General features: G+C 44.7%; 1 protein-coding gene across 1 annotated transcript in view; it reads left to right on the top strand.

Moving 5' to 3' along the window:
* Positions 1 to 13,201, top strand: part of lrrc73 (leucine rich repeat containing 73) — a 32,257-nt gene extending 19,056 nt beyond the window's left edge. The window contains exons 5-6 of the mRNA XM_055636307.1: positions 2,122 to 2,311; positions 10,401 to 13,201. Of these exons, the coding sequence (XP_055492282.1) occupies positions 2,122 to 2,311; positions 10,401 to 10,471 (261 nt within the window). The 3' untranslated portion in view covers positions 10,472 to 13,201. The remainder of the gene's footprint in view (positions 1 to 2,121; positions 2,312 to 10,400) is intronic.
* Positions 13,202 to 20,375: the final 7,174 nt, after the last annotated feature.

Genomic DNA, 20,375 nt, shown 5'->3' with positions numbered 1-20,375 from the left:
TGCACAGCTTGTTCTTAATCTGAGAAGGATTGATTGCCATAGAGGGAGTGCAGAGAAGGTTCACCAGACTGATTCCTGGGATGTCAGGACTGTCTTATGAAGAAAGACTGGATAACTTGGTTTATACTCGCTAGAATTTAGGAGATTGAGAGGGGGTCTTATAGAAACTTACAAAATTATAAAGGGGTTGAACAGGCAAGATGCAGAAAGATTGCTCCCGATGTTGGGATGTTTGTATCAAGGGGTCAAGCTTGATAGGGGGAAATCCTTTAAAAAACCATCTCCAAGAACCTTTTTTCACACAGAGATGGTATCTCTGGCACTCTCTGCCACAGAGGGTATCCCAGGTACAGTTCATTGGCTATATTTAAGAAGTTAGATGGCCCTTGTGGCTAAGGGGAACAGAGGGTATGGAGAGACGCAGGTACGGGATACTGAGTTGGATGATCAGCCATGATCATATTGAATGGCGCTGCAGGCTCGAAGGGCCGAATGACCTACTCCTGCACCTAATTTCTATGTTTCTATGTTTATTTTGATCATGTTGAAGCAGACTTGTCATCTTAATAATATTGCTAGTGATACCCTCAATATGGTAGTTTTAGATTGTCATGAATGTTATGCCAGTATTTTTATGTTACATGTTTTCCGGGATTTGTGGTGTCACTTAATAGAGATCCCAATAGAGGTTCCACATCTGAAATGGTTGCAAAAGGAAAGAACTACCAAATGAATGATGATCTATGCACAGCTGACAGTATCTGAACATAGTTCATAGAGTGATACCGTGTGGAAACAGGCCCATCGACCCAACGTGCTCACACTGGCCAACATGTCCCAGCTACACCTGCCCACGTTTGGTCCATATCCCTCCAAACTTGTCCAATCCATGTACCTGTCTAACTGTTTCTTAAACATTGGGATAGTCCCAACCTCCTTCGGCAGCTTGTTCCATACACCCACCACCCTTTTGTGTGAAAAGTTACTCATCAGATTTCCATTAAATCTTTTCCCCTTCACGTTAAATCGATATCCTCCAGTCATAGGTGGAGGTGAACACATCCCATTTTCATAGAGAGTAGACCAGAAGGTAAATCCCATGAGTGGATGGGTCTGTAAATAGAAGGGAGGTTAAAGGAGCAAGCTTGCCAGCATCAGTATGTAACATGATGAGGGACGAGAACAAGGGGTTTTCAGTTGTAATTGATCGCACCAACATAGATGTGCCTGAAACAGTTCTATCATTGGCATGAATTGTGAGGTATTGCCAATTAGGAGTGGGCAATACATGTGCCTCCAGTCTGAAAACAAACTTTCACAACTGCTATGATTCCCATTACATTGCCAATTTTCCTGCAGCTTTTGCCCATTTTCTTCTGTGACCTTTAAGTTTGATGACAAGGGGCTTTTACTGCCCTTTCTCAGTTCATATATACCAGGTCAATATCATTTCCCTGATCAACGTGCCTGGTGCTTCCTCACTAAATTCTATCAGTCCAGTTAGGCAAGATTTGTTCAACCATGCATTATTTCTTTCTTTTGTTTGTCCTGCTTCACATGTTACATCTGTGTTTCAGACAATTCTTGTTAAAGATGCAAAGACACCAAGGTGACCCTGTCATGCAATGCAGCAACATATCTAATATGGTTTCACAAAAATAATATTAAACAAAATCTGACATCAAATCACAGGGGGGGTGATAGTGTAGGTGTTACGTAGAATGTAACAATGTCTGTGTCGAACATGATGCCGTTAATCTCCTGCCTGCATGTGATCCATATTATTCCATTCCCAGTATATCCATGTGCCTATATACATATGTGCTTCCACCATTACCCCTGACACCATGTTCCAGGCACGCACCACTCTCTCTGTCATCTCATAGAAACATTTACCCTCTGACCTGTGCCCTCTGCTCTTCAACATTCCGCCATGGGGGAAAAGGCTCTGACTGTGTTGAAAAGATTGGTAAAATAAGTGGGTTTCCATTACTGCATCTGAGATCTTCCAATCATGAAGATTTATGAAAAGTATCCATTGGTGAATATTAATCGGTACAAGGCTAGGATGTTGCTATAGCTTGAACAGTGTCATGATTCTGGCTTTGCTCTGCCCCTCAGATATTTCTGGATATGGTGCAGAATTATCCCACCTCCATGCGGAGCCTCATCCTTGCGGAGAACAACATCAGCTTGGAGCTGCAGCAGCAAATCTCAGATCTTCTGTCTGAAGGAGAAGAAGAGGAGGATCATGAGAATGAAGAGCAAGAAGATGGAGAAACAGAGAAGGATATCTGGGTTTCTCAAAACCGTGAGAGATTATTTAAATGGGTCACTGCCATAGAATAATGAACAGGCCCCTTGGCCCACAATATCTGTGCCAAACATCATGCCAAGATCAACTCTTATCTGCCTGCACATAACCAGCCTCCCTCCATATCCATGTGCCTGTCCAAAAGTCTATTAAATGCCACTATCATATCTACCTCCACTGCCATCTCTGGCAGTGTGATGCATGCACTCACCATCCTCTGTGTAAACAACCATTTACTTTTAAATGTTCCCATCTCTTAAAGCTCCTCCCTCCAGTATCAGATCTTTCTATCCTACGAAAAAGGTTCTGACTGTACCCTGTCCGTGCCTCTCAATTTTATATTCTTCCTTCATGTCTCCCCTCAATCACTGGCGTTCCAGAGTAAACATTCCAAGTCTGTCCTTCTCCCTGTAGCTAATAACCCCTAATTCACGCATCAGACTGGTAAACCTCTTCTGCACGCTTTGCAGGTGCTTCCTGTAATGGGGTGACCAGAACTGCGTGCAAAACTCCAAATACAGTTTAATCATCAAAGTCCTATAAAGCTGCATCATGCGTTCCAAACTTTTATACTCAATGCCCCACCAAAGCAAGGCAAACATACCATATATCCCTTTACCACACTATCTACAAGCGTTGGCATTTTCAGGAAGTCATGGCCGCGGACCCCAAGATCTCTCTGTACATCATCGGGGTTAAAGGTCATGGCATTAATTGTACATTTTCCCCTTGCATTCAACCTCCCAAGGTGCAACACCTCACACATGGTCAGATTAAACTCCATCTGCCATTTCTCTGCCCACTTCAGTAGCTGATCTATATCCTGCTATATTCCTTGACAGCCTTCCTCACAGCCCATGACTTCAGCATTCTTGGTTTCATCTGCAAACTTACTGCACAATCAATCTAGGTTTCAATTTATCATTTTTATATATCACAAACAATAGCGGTTTGAAGAAGGGTCTCGACCCGAAACGTCACCCATACACTCTCTCCAGAGATGCTACCTGTCCCGCTGAGTTACATCACCATTTTGCGTCTATCTGAGGTCTCAACATAGATCCCTGCAAACTCCATTGGTCACAGACCTCCATCCTGAATATTGTCCTTCCATCACAACCCTCTGACTTCCATTCGTCAGCCAGTTCTGAATCCATACAACTAATTCATGGTTAGTCCTGGGCATCTTAATCTTCTGCATCAGCCTACCATGGGGAATTCTATCAAATGCTTTACTAAAATCCATGTGATCAACATCCACTGCCTTACCATCATCGATCACCCTCGTTCCCCTCTCAAAAATTGTTATCACGTTAGTAAAACATGACATGCGGTGTACAAAGCCATGCTGACTGTCCCTAATTCGCATATTCTCTTGCAAATGGGAGTGAATCCCATCCCGAAGAATTCTCTCCGACAGCTTCCCCTACCACTCACCAACCTATAATTTGTAGATTCTCTCAACTTTCATTCTTAAACAATGCAACAATGTTGGCTACCCTCCAGTCCTCTGGTACTTTGCCTGTGGCTGGAGAAGATGCAGTCATGGTGGCACAGCGGTAGAGTTGCTGCCTTACAGCAAAATGCAGCACCAGAGACCCGGGTTCGATCCCGACTACGGGTGCTGTCTGTACGGAGTTTGTACGTTCTCCCCGTGATCTGCGTGGGTTTTCTCCGAGATTTTCGGTTTCCTCCCACACTCCAAAGACGTACAGGTTAGTAGGTGAATTGGCTTGATTAATTGGCTTGATAAAAATGTAAAATTGTCCAAGTTGACGATATGCAGAGTACTGCCCTGCCGACTACAAAATTCAGAAGATTCAGAAGATGCAAAGATCTTCGTCAATGCTCCAGCAATTCCTCTCTTGCCTGTCATAATTCCAGAATAGATTCCATCAAACACTGGGGAATTTATTAATCTTGATTCAGCTTCAAGAGTCCCAACACCGCATCCTTCTTGATTCCAAGCTGCCATTGCATATTACTATTCTCCACACACATCCCACTGTCCTCCATGTCCTTCTCATGGGTGAATACAGATGCAAAATACTTGTTTAGTCTCTTGCCTACATCCTCTGACTAAGCACAAATTGCTTCCTTTATTCTTGAATGGTCATAACTTCACCATGGTTACTCTCTTGTTTTTAATGTATGTATTTTCTTTAAATCGACTCTACAAGTTATTTCATGTTCCCTGTTGCCCTTCTAATGACCGGCGTGAGTTCAATCCTACTAGCTTCATTTTCTCAAAGTCCCTGTCTGTTATCCTCGTTTTAAAACTTGCACAGCCATTTTTCTTTTTGAGCAAATTGACAAACTCTTTAGTCACCCATGGTTCCCTTTCTTTGCCATCCTTATCCTTCCTCCTAACTGGAGCATAGTCAGACCCGAACTTTGATCAAAGATAGAGACAAAAAGCTGGAGTAACTAAGTGGCACAGGCAGCATCTCTAGAGAGAAGGAATGGGTGACATTTCAAGTCGACACCCTTCTTCAGATAGTTCCTTCCTACACATTTTGTCTGAACTTTGATGAACAGGCCTTTAAACGATTCTGACGTATCAGATGCCCAATTACCCTAGCTCCTGCCTAATAACATTATAAAATGTGTTACTCCAATTTAATACCTTCCTCAAGGTCCGGACTTATCCCTATTCACAACAATCTTAAAATCTATGGAGTTAAGATCACTATCCCCAAAGTACTTTTCCACTGAAACATCAGTTTCCTGGCCAGGCTTGATTCCCAACTCAATGCCATTGTGGTCCCTCCTAGTTTTAGGAAACCCCAACACCAAACAAATTCTCCCCCAACTAAGTCTTTTGCACTCAGTCAAAGTCCTAGTCAATATTAGTGAAGTTAAAATCACCCACTGACAACCCTGTTGCTCTTGCATATTTCACTCATTTGTCTACATATCTGTCCTTTTACCTCCTGTTGGCTGTTGGGATGCCTATAGTACAATCCCGTTGGAGTGATTGCACCTTTCTTACTTTTGAGCTCCACCCATGTTGCCTCACCAGACGAATCCCTTTGTCCTCTGGATGCCACCATTTCTCTGATTAGTAGATGGAAAGGATACAGGGAAGATTTACGAGGATGTTGCCAGGACTAGAGAATCAGAGCTGTAGGGAGCTGTTGAGTAGGCTGGGTCTCTCTTCCTTGGAGCGCAGGAGGGTGAGAAATGACCACAAGTACTTCAGGGAAATTATTTGTGTCTTCCTTAGTGGACTAAGTACCTGTTCAACTCGTCTGCCATTTCCTTGTTCCCCATAATAAATTCCCCTGTTTCAGTCTTCAAGGGTCCAACTTTGGTCTTAACTAATTATTTCCTCTTCAAGAAGCTGTTACTATCCTCCTTTATATTCTTGGCTAGCTTATCTTCGTACCTCATCTTTTCTCCACGTATTACCTTTTTAGTTATCTTCTGTTGCTCCTTAAAGGTTTCCCAGTTCTCTTGCTTCCCACTCATCTTTGCTATATTATACTTCTTCTCTTTTATTTTTATACTGTCCTTGACTTCCCTTGTCAGCCACGGTCGCTCCTTACTCCCCTTGGAATCTTTCTTCCTCTTTGGAATGAACCGATCCTGCACCTTTTGTATTATTCCCAGAAATACCTACCATTGTTGTTCCACTGTCATCCCAGCTAGGGTATCTTTCCAGTCAACTTTGGCCAGCTCCTCCCTCATAGTCCCCATTGTTCAACTGTAATACTGATGACACTTCCGATTTTCCCTACTCCCTCTCAAATTATGGCCACTACCTCCTAATGGCTCCTTTATCTCGAGTTCCCTTATCAAATCCGGTTCATTACATAACACTAAATCCAGAATTGCCTTCTCCCTGGTAAGCTCCAGTACCAGCTTCTCTAAGAATCCATCACGGAGGCACTCCACAAACTCCCTTTCTCGGGGTCCAGTACCAACCTGATTTTCTCAGTCTACCTGCATGTTGAAATCTCCCATAACAACCGTAGCATTACCTTTGCAACATGCCAATTTTAACTCTTGATTCAATTTGCACCCTATATCCAGGCTACTGTTTGGGGGCCTGTAGATAACTCCCATTAGGGTCTTTTTACCCTTACAATTCCTCAGTTCTATCCATACTGACTCTACATCTTCTGATTCTATGTCCACCCTCACAAGGGACTGAATTTAATTCCTCACCAACTGAGCTACCCCACCCCCTCTGCCCACCTGTCTGTCTTTTCGATAGGACGTAATCTCCTGAATATTCAGTTCCCAACCCTGGCCCTCTCGCAGCCATGTCTCTGTAATTCCCACAACATCATACTTGCCAATTTGTAACTGAGCCTCAAGCTCATCCACTTTATATCTAATACTTTGTGCATTCATATATAATACTTTTAATCCATTACTGCCCTCACCTTTCATATTGATTCCTATTTCACTTGGCCATACTCTCCTATCCCTTCCTGAGCTTTCTGCCCCCTTCTTAACTTTTCTTATACTCTCTTTCCCTTTAACTCCATCCTTATATAACCATATAACAATTACAGCATGGAAACAGGCCATCTCGACCCTTCTAATCCGTGCCGAACACATATCCAATTTATTTTTAAATGATATAAACGAAATTATATCTGCAGTTTGTCTCCTCCCCCCCCACTATTTAGTTGAAGCACATTTTGTTTAGACTCATTGGTCAAGACTAAGGATGCATGTGACAGGTATAGGCAGCTGGGATCAAGTGCATACATGGTGTAGTTTCGGGAACTAGGCGGTAAATTAAAAAATGGAAATCTGAAGGGCAAAAAGGGGCCAGGACAGAGCTCTAGCATTAAGGACAATCCCAAGAAATTGTATAAATACATAATAGGGAAAATGGTAACTAAAGAGAGAGAGCAGGACCCCTCAGGAATCAAAGCGGCCACCTCTGTGTGGAGCCACAGGAGATAGGCAAGGTCCTCAATGAGTATTTCTCCTCTGTATTTACCCAGGAGAAAGACAGGAGGGCGGAGGAACTTGGGGCAATCAATGGAAGTGTTTTGAGAACAGTCAGTGTTATGGTCGAAGAGGTGGAAGGTACAGTCGTGTATGCAGGTAGACAAATCCCCAGGGCCTGATCAGATACATCTGAGAAATTTGTGGGAAACTAAAGAGGAAATTGCGGAAGCTCTGGTTGAAATTTACCAGTTGTCTATAAATACAGGAGAGGTGCTGGAAATCTGGAGGGTGGCAAATGTTGTGCCTCTATCCAAGAAGGGCTGCGGGGAAAATGCTGGGAACTATAGGCCAGTGAGCTCAACATCTGTAGTCGGAACATTACCAGAGAGTATTCTGAGGGATCGGATACACTGGCATTTGGATGGATAAAAGGGCTGTTTTGGGAAAGTCAGCATGGTTTTGTACGTGGGAGGTCATGTCTCACAAATCTGAGTTTTTTGAAGACATGACCAAAAAAGTTGACGAGGGGCAGAGTTGTATATATATATATATATATAGACTTTAGCAAAGCATTTGACAAGGTTTCACATGGTAGGCTGCTCTGGAAGGTTAGATTACATGCTATCCAAGGAGAGATAGCTGAATGGATAGCAAATTGGCTTCCTGGAAGGAAGCAGAGGGTGATGGTGGAAGGTTGCTTCTCAGACTGGAGGCCTGTGACTAGTGGTACAACTCGGGGTTCCGTGCTGGGCCCGTTACTGTTTGTCATCTACATCAATAATTTGGATGAGAACATACACGGCAAGACTAGCAAATTTGTTGATGATACGAAAGTGGGTGGCTTTGCAGATAATGAAGATGGTTGTGAAAAATTGCAGCAGGATCTTGATCGATTGGCCAGGTGGGAACGGTTAATAAAATTTAATAACGAGAAATGTGAGATGTTGCATTCTGCGAAGTCTAACATGGGCAGGACCTACACAGTGAAGGGTAGGGCTCTGGGGAGTGTTGTAGAGCAGAGGGATCTAGGTGCATGGTTCCTTGAAGGTGTAGTCACAGTTAGATCGTGTGTTCAAAAAAGCATTTGCAACATTGGCCTTCATCAGCCAGAATATTGAGTATGGAAGTCGGGAGGTCATGTTGCAGTTGTATATGACATTAGTGAGGCCATATTTAGAGTGTTGTGTTCACTTCTGGGCAACATGTTATAGGAAAGATGTTGTCAAGCTGGAAAGGGTACATAGAAGATTTACGTGGATGTTGCCAGGACTAGAGGGACTGAGCTATTGGCAGAGGTTAAGTAGGCTGGGACTCTATTCCCTGGAGCACAGGAGGATGAGGGGTGATCTTATTGAGTTGTATAAAATCATAAGAGGAATAGATCGGGTAGATGCCCAGTCTCTTGCTCAGAATAGGTGAATCGAGGACCAGACGATATAGGTTTAAGGTGAAGGGGAAAAGATTTAATAGGAATCTGAGGAGTAACTTTTTCACACAAAGGGTGGTGGGTGTATGGAACAAGCTGCCAGAGGAGGTAGTTGAGGCTGGGACTATCGCAACGTTTAAGAAACAGTTAGACAGGTACATCGACAGGGCAGGTTTGGAAGGATATGGACCAAATGTGGGTAGGTGGGACTAGTGTAGCTGGGACATTGTTGGCCGGTTTGGGCAAGTTGGGCCAAAAGGCCTGTTCCCACGCTGTTTCACTCTATGACTAATATGTCAAAATATAAAATATTCCATTAACAAAATAAATCATAATATTATCTAAATATTGTGAAGGAATGTAGAGTTCTGCAGAGCAGACGAATATGGATACACTAGACCTTGACTGGCTGAATATTGGTATACAAGTAAAAAGGAGTAATTGAGAAATGTGGTAGAAAGTTAATGATTTATTGCCAAGGGAATTGAAAACATCTATCTGCGAAGTTACGCTTTAGTTGTCGAGAGGATTGGTGAGATCAGTTATGGAGTACTGTGAATAGTATTGTTTTTGTAGTTTTCGGAAGCATGCAAATGAGTTGGAAGCTGCTCAGAAAAGACGTACCCAGACCAATACCTGGAATGGATTGGTTGTTTTACGAGGAAAAATTGGACAAGCTTGGCTTTCATCCTCTGGAATTTAGTAGAACGAGATGTGATGATTGAAACAAAAGATTCTGAGGAGTGAAAAATTCCTGTGAAATGAGATGCAATATTGGTGTTGGCTGGCGAAGGGAGGAACTGCAGATGCAGAAGGGAGGAACTGCAGATAAACCAAAGATAGACACAAAATGCTGGAGTAACTCAGCAGGACAGGCAGCATCTCTGGATAGAAGGAATGGGTGACGTTTCGGGTTGAGACCTTCTTCAGATGGGTCTTATTGGCTTGTCCTGAGATACCGTAGAAAGTCTTGTTTGTGCACCATCCAGTCAAACCATAACTAAACATATATTTAAGACAGAAGTGGGTAGATGTTGATATCCAGAGGGAGAAAGTAGATGGGAATGTGGATTTGAGGTTAAAGAAAATTAGCTGTGACATTATTGTGTAGCAGAGCTGGTTCAAGTTGCCTGTTATATGTTTGCATGTAGGATCTCGTCCTTTTATGAATGTTATGAATCTGGTCACATGGAATATAACCCAAAAGCAATACCTAATTTTCATCCGACCCAAATATTTGACTTTGGATTCATGAACCCCATAACTCTGGCTTCTGTGGCTCTGATCCCATTCTGCAGGTCATCTGGGGTGAATAATAAATGGTTCTGAATCAGTACCACTTGCATCAGGAAGGCCGTCAGCATCCATAAAGACTCCTCACATCCTTGTAACGGACTGTTCGAACTACTTCCCTCCGGCAGACGTTACAAAGCCTTCTACGCCCGAACCTCCAGACTCAGAAACAGCTTTATTCCCAGAGCTATAGCGGCTCTGAACCGGCCCTGCTGAGTGCCCCCCCATCCCCCCTGGACTGTCTCCCTCAGATGGTCACGTTACACAGCTATTTATTTATGTTACTCTAATTTTACATCGGTTGGAAGCTGCATACTAAATCTCGTTGCACTGACGTGCAATGACAATAAAATATATTATTATTATAGGGACCAGTTCCAAAAAGCAAGGAATGTTATTTTGATGAAGCCTCCTCCTCTCTGCGGTTTCTGACTGCTCTTATCTCTATTTCATCAGATCAAGCATCACCGACTATCCTCATGTCAACGGGCCTGGAAGATTCTCTGCTGGCAGAAACAGAAATGTAACAGCCTGCAGGCGGCAGCTTGTTGTGCCCCATAGACCTCGACAACACGGCATTGCCACTGGCGTCTGCTTGTCTTGTCCTGCTGTCACTGAACAGAAACTACACCCTGGTCTGTTATGTTACTTGGATCACAGAGCTGTAACCCTTAGCTGAAAATGATAAGCGCTGGAAGAGCATCTCGAATCACTTCACACCACCTGTCCTTATATATTTATTTATTCTTAATAATTTATTTTAAATCAATTCGTCTGATTAACCTCAGTCACTGCACTGCTAAAGAAATGAATGATGTGAAACTGTGAAATGTTTTGATGTGATCATGCACTGTGTAAATGCAATAGTTGTTATCCGTTATTGAAACTGCTTACATAGATCCTGTAGTCAGCTGTGCTGTTTCCACTACGGGCTGCTCTGACGTTCCTGTCTGAAACAAGGAAGTCACGGAGATTCACTGGAAACCTCTTCCAAGTGAAATTATTAACTAATTATGGAACCACCAATTCTCTTTGCTGTCTTACAACGAGCCAGATGTGATAATTAAACTGTGGAATAGTCATTCTGTTCCACGCAACTGATGCTGCCATCTCGAATATGGTGCTGCCTGCCACCTGGACTGAAGGAAATAAACTGGAATCTCAGAATCAACTGGGCAACATGCTATGTGGACCCCACCTGACCCTGCCTCTGAAGCCTGGAGTCTGTGCTTCATAAATGGTTACAAGTGCAAGCTAGAGGCTGTGGTGAGTGATTCATCTCCTCATTCCACAGAAGATTTTCACCATCTTCAGGAGATAATTCTAAAATGGGATGGAATACTCTCCACCTGCCTGCGTGAGTGCAGTTCCAGAAACGGAGGTTCCCACACAATCCAGGACAAAGCAGAGTTCTCCATCAACCACCCAAAGCATTCACTCTCACCATCACTGGCGATCTGTCACTCAATTCAATTATCGCAACCTACCAAAGTTCTCCAACAGCCTGGACTATCAAGAGGGACAAGGACAACAAGTATTTAAGAGTTTAAGAAGGAACTGCAGATGCTGGAAAATCGAAGGTACACAAAAATGCTGGAGAAACTCAGTGGGTGCAGCAGCATCTATGGAGCAAAGGAAATCGGCAACGTTTCGGGCCGAAACCCTCAGTACCTGGGAACACCATGTAATATATCACCAATCCTTCATTATCACTTCTCTTACATTCAGCCAGTTCCACACCGCTCCCCCACCACACAACAAACACCATCAGCATCATCAGCATGTGGACTGTGACTAATGATGGCCAGGAAGGCCAGTTATCTTCAGAGAAACACCCAGCTACGGAGAAGGAATTGCAAACCTTTTTAAGACCAGTATATTGAGAAATGAAGATAGTTCCAAGTAGGTTGAATCAACATTGTTGCTTGCGGTCCAGCCTCACTGGAGTGAGTTAGAGAAAAGAGTTTGGACCATCGTTGGAGAGAGAACTGCGAGGCAAAGATATATAGCATGGGAAACTGACTTTCAATGAAACCTTGAATTATAATAGAAATATTGAAGAATTTATTTTTTGATAAAGGTTACTTTTTTTTTTAAGCAATTGAGTTGCATCCAGAAATGCTGAGATATCTGGCTATTGAAACACTGGGGATTGAGTGCACCTTCTGAGGGTTAATGCACATGTTTGACTATCCAGCTGCACCACAAACAATAGGAGCGGTATCGCTACTGACCAAGATGTAATGGCTGTTTGTAATGTCATGTGGCCAATCTTGTAGACAGAATCGGGCATTCTTTAGGGTTTACTAGCAGGGTACATTAGTAATCCATTCATCCAGCATCAATTATCCAAGCTAATGTTCTTCATAGCTGAAACTCATTCCCTTCAAAACAGGGTCGAGCTGAGATTATCCCCGTCATCTAGCAACGTCACCATTTGATATGGTTCGTTGGCAGACCGAGGCAGAGCCATCCCAGGCTTGCAGCATTCACTCTCAGACTGTGGCTGCCGGCACATCTGGAGGGTTGTTGGTCCTTGGTGCACATTTCCAGGGCGGCAATTGGGCGACGCAGGCCCTTAATTATTCCATTTGTCTCTGCCCCAGGCACACTTGTCACTATCACCCCAACCTGCCACGTCAACCACCTCCACCTGTCACATTGGCGAGAGGCTAAGATAACTTGCCAAGAGGTACAGCTCACTGGTTTAGAAATCTAGTTACTGTAATCTACTTCAGTCCTTCTACCTTTAAGAATCATAGTTACTCATGCCAAGACAAGGCGAGCTCTCTGTACCACCAGAATACTGATCAGAAGCTGCTCTCGGTTCTATTCAATGTAACCTGGAGAGCACCCACCAGAGTTCAATTGTCAGCTGAAATGTTCTAGATACCTGGCTTGCATTTGCACTATCCCATAGCAGCCTTGTGGCCACTCACAGACATAAATACAGACCTATACAGAGTGAAAGCTACCAGGTGAGGTTTGATGAGCAGTGGGAGGAACTACATATTGAAGGAATGAGCAACAAGCAGCAGAAACCAAATTAATTATTTACCCAACGTAGGACTGTGGAGATAGCTGTAAAAACTGTTGCTAATATCTGCACACTATAATATCATTCCAGAAATTTGATTGAAAACGTTCTCCCCACAACTCCTTCCTGACCAGCTGAGTGTTTCTTGTATTTATTACCATTTCACAATGCTTGCTTGCTAATTCAAAATTAAACACTCTCCACTGCAAAATTAACATAATGAGTTGTTTCTATTATTTATTAATGCAAAAAGATACAGGACAGTGGTTTGGTAAAGGTCAAGAAGAATGAGCAATTTCTGATCCAAATCTGCAAGAGGCGGGAAACTTTGGAGAGAAGTTGTGGGAGTCAGCAGAAGACACAGAGGGTGAGAAGCGGCAGCACTTAAAGGCCAGCGGTACTTGTCTTCGGCCTTAGTTTAAAAAGTGCGGCAGCGTTGAAACTGAGCTGTTGCAGGAGCCAGGAGAAAGTGAGAGTAATTTAAGGTAATAAAGTCAATTTAAAGGGAACCAATGGACTGGTTGCAACATAAAATCTGTAAATTACTGAGGAGCAAATAAGGAGAAGGCGGAGTCAGTGGAGCAGCCATGTTGGGTGAGAGGCTGTGTTGAGGTGAAGTGTGGGGAGGTCAATTGTGAGGCTGAGGCTCGATAGTCTTCGGCGAGGAGGCTGAGGTGAAGCTATCAGCAGCAGAGCGGGGAATAAGCTCTGTGTGTCTCATTATTTCATGAATGATTTGGCTACAGTGGTAATGGCAGGCAAGTTGTTGCAGTGGTCTCTTGCAGGATGTAGGATGACAGACACTGCTGGTGCCTCTGACCACTACACCCGTGGAAATTGTGTCCAGGTGCAGCTCCTGAAGGACCGTGTTTGGGAACTGGAGCAACAGGTTTCAGTCATGGCTACAATGTCCCAGTCGCACGTATCTATCCATGCCCTAAGCTCATCTGCCTTACCCGTCAGGCCCCTTGCATTAAAATGTGTGGTTGAAACCACTGCCCTTCCTTGCTCTCTGCCATCCAGGAAAACAAACGCTTCCTGAATAGGACCTATAGCGAGGTCATCACAGCGAGGATGCAAGAAGTGCGAAGGTGGGTGACGACAAAGAAGGGAATTAAACATGGAGTGCAGGAGACCTCAATGGCTGTTCCTCTTCAAAATAGGTACACTCTCTCGGGAGCTGTTGGGATGGGCAAAACCTCAAGTAGCAGCCAGGGCTGTGACTCCAACCCTTGGCGCTGAGGCTCAACAGGGAAGAACGACGTCAGGCAGAGCCATAGTGGTGGGTGACTCGATAGGGGTGCGGACAGGAGATTGTCTAGGATGGTGGATGGTGTGCTGCCCCCATAGTGCCAGGGTCCAGGACCTCTGAGCCGCTGCATGACATCCTCAAGAAGGAGGGGGAGAAGCCGGAAGTTGTTGTGCATGTTGGTACAAACGATACAGGTAGGAAGAGGATGGAGGTTCCGCAACATGAGTGTAGGGAATAAGGTAAAATGCAGAATAGCAGGACCTCCAGGATAGTTATCGCTGGTTTGCTTACAGTACCTCAGGCTAGTGAGGGTAAAAGCAGAAAGATAGGGGAGATGAATGTGTGGCTGAGGAATTGGTGCAGGGGGCAGAGAATTAGATTTCTGGACCACTGGGATCTCTTCTGGGGCAGGGTGACCTGTATAAAAGGGACGGGTTGCACCTAAACTGGAGGGGTACCAGGCAGGCATGTTGCTAATGCTAGACGGGTGGGTTTAAACTAGATTGGCAGGGGGGTGGGATCTCATTTAGGATAGAAGCAGGTGAGAGGTTAGAAGTTGGAATGGAGGGTGGTGAGAGAAAGGTCAGAATAGAGGAGAAAGGCGGAGAGCGAGGAAGGGCAGTTGGTTTCAAACCACACATTTTAATGCAAGGGGTCTGATGGGTAAGGCGGATGGACTTAGGGCATGGATAGGTGCGAGCGACTGGGACTTGTATCCATGACTGAAACTGTACGATTAGGTTTAAGATAGTTATGGATTGGGACAGAGAGGGCCCATGTGTTAAAATGCTCAATTGGGGCAAGGCCAACTTTGAGAGCATGACAGAAGGTCTCACGCAAGTTGATTGGAGCAGGTTGTTTGAGGGGAAATGAACATGAGCCAAGTGGGATATTTTTAAAAGTGTGCTGACAAAAGCTCAGAATATGCACGTCCCTGCTGGTGAGAGTGAAGAGCAGGGCAGGCAAACGTCAGGAAGCTTGGATGACGAGGAAAATTCAGGCATTGGTCAAGAATAAGAAGGACACATGGGACACGTATCGGAAGCTGGGATCAAGTGTATTCCTGGAGGAGTTTTGGGAAGTAAGGAAGTAAAAAAGGAAATTAGAAGGGCAAAAAAGGGGCCAGGCGATAACTGTGGCTGATAGCATTAAGGACAATCTCAAGAGATTTTGCAAATATATAAAAAAGAGAGACAGAGACAGAGAGCTCTCAGGAATCAAAGCGGGCAACTCTGTGTGGAGCCACAAGAAACAGGCAAGGTCCACAATGAGTATTTCTCCTCTGTATTTACAAAGGGGAAAGGCAATAGACAATAGGTGCAGGAGTAGGCCATTCGGCCCTTCGAGCCAGCACCGCCATTCAATATGATCATGGCTGATCATCCCCAATCAGTACCCCGTTCTTGCCTACTCCCCATATGCCCTGACTCCGCTATCTTTAAGAGCCCTATCTAGCTCTCTCTTGAAAGTATCCAGAGAGCCTGCCACCACCACCCTCTGAGGCAGAGAATTCCACAGACTCACCACTCTCTGCGAGAAAAAGTGTTTCCTCGTCTCCGTTCTAAATGGCTTCCTCCTTATTCTTAAACTGTGGCCCCTTGTTCTTAAACAGGAAGACAGTCAAATGAAATGCCTTGTCTGTGTTATGGTCAAGGAGGTGCTGGAGGTAGTACCACGTTTGAAGGTGGACAAATCTCCAGGGCCTGATCAGATATATCCGAGGACATTGTTGGAAACCAGAGAGGAAATTGACGAGTCATCTTTAAATACAGGAGAGGTGCCGGAAGACTGGAGGGTGGCAAATGTTGTACCTCTGTTCAAGAAGGGCTGCAGGGAAAATGCTGGGAACTATAGACTGGTGAGCTCAACATCTGTAGTTGGTAAGTTACTACAGGGTACTCCAAGGGATAGGAAGGATATACAGGCATTTAGATGGACAAGGCCTGATTAGGGATGGTCAGCATGGTTTTGTACGTGGGAGGTCGTGTCTCACAAATCTGAGTTCTTTGAAGACGTGACCAAAAAGGTCGATGAGGGCAGAGCTGTACATGTATATATGGAAAGCATTCAGCAAAGCATTCTGCATGGTAAGCTGCTCTAGGTTAGAAAACATAGACATAGAAATTAGGTGCAGGAGTAGGCCATTCGGCCCTTCGAGCCTGCACCGCCATTCAATATGATCATGGCTGATCATCCAACTCAGTATCCTGTACCTGCCTTCTCTCCATACCCTCTAATCCCCTTAGCCACAAGGGCCACATCTAACTCCCTCTTAAATATAGCCAATGAACTGGCCTCGACTACCCTCTGCGGCAGAGAGTTCCAGAGATCGCATAGGATCCAAGGAGAGATGGCTGAATGGATAGAAAATTGGCTTCATGGCAGGAAACAGAGGGTGCTGGTGGAAGGTTGCTTCTCAGACTGGAACCCTGTGACTAGTGGTGTGCCTCAGGGTTCGGTGCTGGGCCCGTTACTGTTTTGTTATCTGCATCAATGATTTGGATGAGAACATACACGGCAAGATTAGCAAGTTTGGGCATCATATCTGAGGATGTGCTAGCTCTGGAGAGTGTCCAGAGGGGTTTTACAAGAACACATACAGAATAGTGAAAGCCTTGGAAAGAGTGGATGTGGAGAGGATGTTTCCACCAGTGGGAGAGTCCAGGACTCGAGGTCATAGCCTTAGAATTAAAGGACGTTCTTTTAAGAAGGAGATGAGGAGAAATGTCTTTCGTCAGGGGGTGGTGAATGTTGAATTATTTGCCACAGAAGGCTGTAGATGCCAAGTCAGCTGATATTTTTAAGGCAGAGGTAGATTCTTGATTAGTACGGGTATCAGAGGTTATGGGGAGAAGGCAGGAGAATGTGGTTAGGAGGGAGAGATAGATCAACCATGATTGAATGGCAGAGTAGACCTGATGGGCCGAATGGCCTAATTCTACTCCTATCACTTATGACCTTATGACTAATGACTTAAGATCAGTAAATTTGCGGATGATACAAAAGTGGGTGGTTTTGCAGATAGTGAAGATGTGTGTGAAATAAATCTTGATCTTGGTCGATTGGCCACGTCGGCTGAGGAATTTAATACAGAGATGGGTGCAGTCTTAACATGGCCAGGACCTACAGTGAATGGTAGGGCTCTGGGGAATGTTGTGGAGCAAAGGGATCTAGGAGTGCAGATGCATGGTTCCCTGAAGGTGGAGTCGCAGGTAGATCATGTGGTCAAAAAGGCTTTTGGCACATTGGCCTTCATCAGCCAGTGTATTGAGTATAGAAGTTGGGAGGTCATGGTGCAGTTGTATAAGACGTTGGTGAGGCCACATTTAGAATATTGTGTTCAGTTCTGGACTCTACTCCCTGGAGCGCAGGAGGATGAGCAGTGATCTTGTAGAAGTTTATAAGATCATGAGAGGAATAGATCGGGTAGATGCCCACTCTTGCCCAGAGTAGGTGAATCGAGGTAAACATTGGCTTAAGGTGAAGGGGAAATTATTTAATTGGAAACTGAATGGTAACTTTTATATACAAAGGGTGGTGGGTGTATGGAACAAGCTGCCAGAGGAGGTAGTTGAGGCTGGGACTATCCCAACATTTAGGAACATGGATAGGACAGGTTTGGAAGGATATGGACCAAATTCAGGTAGGTGGGACAGGTAGGTTGGACGGGTAGGTGGGACATGTTGGCCAGAGTGGGCGTTGGGTCGAAGGACCTGTTTCCACACTATCACTCTATGACAGTGTAATTCTAAACTACACTGGTTCTCTGGATGATATGGATTTACACCTCAGGGCCTCCATTAATTGCAGGTTGATGGAAGCACTCCATGGATGAGACAACTTGGCATTGGGAGAGCAATGCACTGGTGTCATTTATCTGCTTCCCATTCACTCTGGTGTCAAGACTGTTGGTATTGCCAACTGCATAAGTACTGTTTAGGCTTGAGCTCAGAGTTCTCCAAAGAAGAGCATCTCAAGACTCCTGATTGACACCCAGCTACCTTCCTGGTCCCAGGGAAATTCCGAGGGATTGTCGATAAAGTACGTATGGTAAATAAAAGGAACCTGTAGGTTCTTGCTGGGTGATAATGTGGCCAAGTTGAAAACCATTTTAAAATCTTTGTGTTATTGTAACCTCAACTGATGTGAATTCAGACTTAATATAAAGTGTTGATTTCGGCTTTGCTTTAGACTTAAATGATACAGTGCGGGAACAGACCATTTGAACCACTGAGTCCGCGCCGACCAGCGATCTCCCCGTACACGAACACCATTCTACGCACCAGGGACAATTTTACAGCTTACCAAAGCCAATTGACCGACAAACCTGTACATCTTTGGCGTGTGGGAGGTAACCGAAGCACCCAGAGGAATCCCAAGTGGTCACAGGAAGAATGTGCAAACTGTACAGACAGCACCTGTAGTCAGGATTGAACCCGAGTCTCTGTCGCTGTGCCACCCTTCCTTGATCTTCATGCAGATTTATTTCATTATGGAGCAGAAGGATTAGCTTGATATCAGCATAACATAAAAGCAGCAGGGAACGGGCGCTTCAGTCTGCTGCTGCTGCTGCTGTTGCTGTTGCAAGTAGTACGATAGAGACTGTTACCACACATCATGTATCAACATCCTAACTGCCTCCCTCATCTTATCCTCAAAAGCAGGTTCTGTGCATCAAATAGAAAGCTATTAATATCTAGCTGTAACACAGGAAGATGCGAGTTCTGCTGATGCGACAAAAATTGCTGGGCCTTCCAATACTACAGCCTTTACAACAGCAGTTCAGGAAGGCAGCTCATTAACATCATCACAGGCCTTGCACTAATGAACACAAGGAAAGGTTAAAATTAAAGCATTTGTGTATAAGCAAAGGCACCATGGCTTGTAAACTCTTATCAAAGGTCCTTGAACATAGAAGTTAGTAGATGAGGCCTCTCACCGGGATCGCCTCAATATCCTGCAGCTCCGCTCTTACTCCCCCCTCCCCCTATTCATCACAAGGACAGAGTCCTCCTTGTCCTCGCCTTCCACCCCATCAGCCGTCCCATACAAGATATAATCCTCCGACATTTTCGCCACCTCCAACGGGATCCCACTACTGGCCACATCTTCCCATCCCCTCCCATTTCTGCAGAGACCGTTCCCTCCGTAACTCCCTGGTCCCTTCCCACCCAAACCACCCCCTCCCCGGGTACTTTCCCCTGCAACTGCAGGAAATGCTACTCTTGTCCTTATACCTCCCTCCTCGACTCCATCCAAGGACACAGCCAGTCTCTCCAGTTGAGGCAGAGGTTCACCTGCACCTCCTCCAACCTCATCTACTGCATCCGCTGTTCTAAGTATCAACTTCTCTACATCGGCGAGACCAAGCGCAGGTCTCTGGCGCTGTAAGGCAGCAACTCTACCACTGTGCCACCGTGCCATCCCTGTCCCTATTCAAATACCCTTTAATCCAGGAATCATTCTGGCACACCCTTTCCAAAGCTCCCATATCCTTCTGTAATGGGGCAACTAGAACTGTAGGCAATACTCCAAATCAAAGTCCTATGAGTCATTACGTACTCAGTGTTATACTCAGTGCCCCAACCTGTGAAAGCAAACATACCATATGCCTTTTTATATTTGACTACCTCACTCTTCTTGGACTAATCTCCACCTGCCACTTCTCCACTCATTTCTATTGATGATCTATATCCTACTATATACCTGGCAGCCTTCCTCACAGTCCACAGCCTCAGCAATCTTACTAACCAACCTGTCTACATTTACATCCACTAATTTATATATATCACAAACAGCAGTGGGTGCAGCATAGATCCCTGCAGAACTCCACTGGTCACAGCCTGGAAATTGTCCTTCATCCCACTGTCTTCTATCAGTAAGAGAGTTCTGAATCCATATGACCAAATCATATGTTAATCCTGTGCATCTTAACCTGGATCAGTCTACCGTGGGGGATTTTATCTAATGCCTTATTAAAACCCAGGTAGACAACATCTGTCCTCATTGTTCACCTTTGTCAACTCCTCAAGTTAGTAAGACAAGACCCGACATGTGCAAAGCCCTGCTGATTGTTCCTAATTAAGCCAATCTCTTCTAAACAGGAGCAAATCCTATCCCAAAGAATCCTCCCCATAGCTTC

The sequence above is a fragment of the Leucoraja erinacea genome, chromosome 5 (genome assembly GCF_028641065.1).
Source record: "Leucoraja erinacea ecotype New England chromosome 5, Leri_hhj_1, whole genome shotgun sequence".
NCBI lineage: Eukaryota > Metazoa > Chordata > Chondrichthyes > Rajiformes > Rajidae > Leucoraja > Leucoraja erinaceus.
Note: the sequence above shows the minus strand (reverse complement) of the source record. Positions and strands in the feature narration are given on the sequence as shown.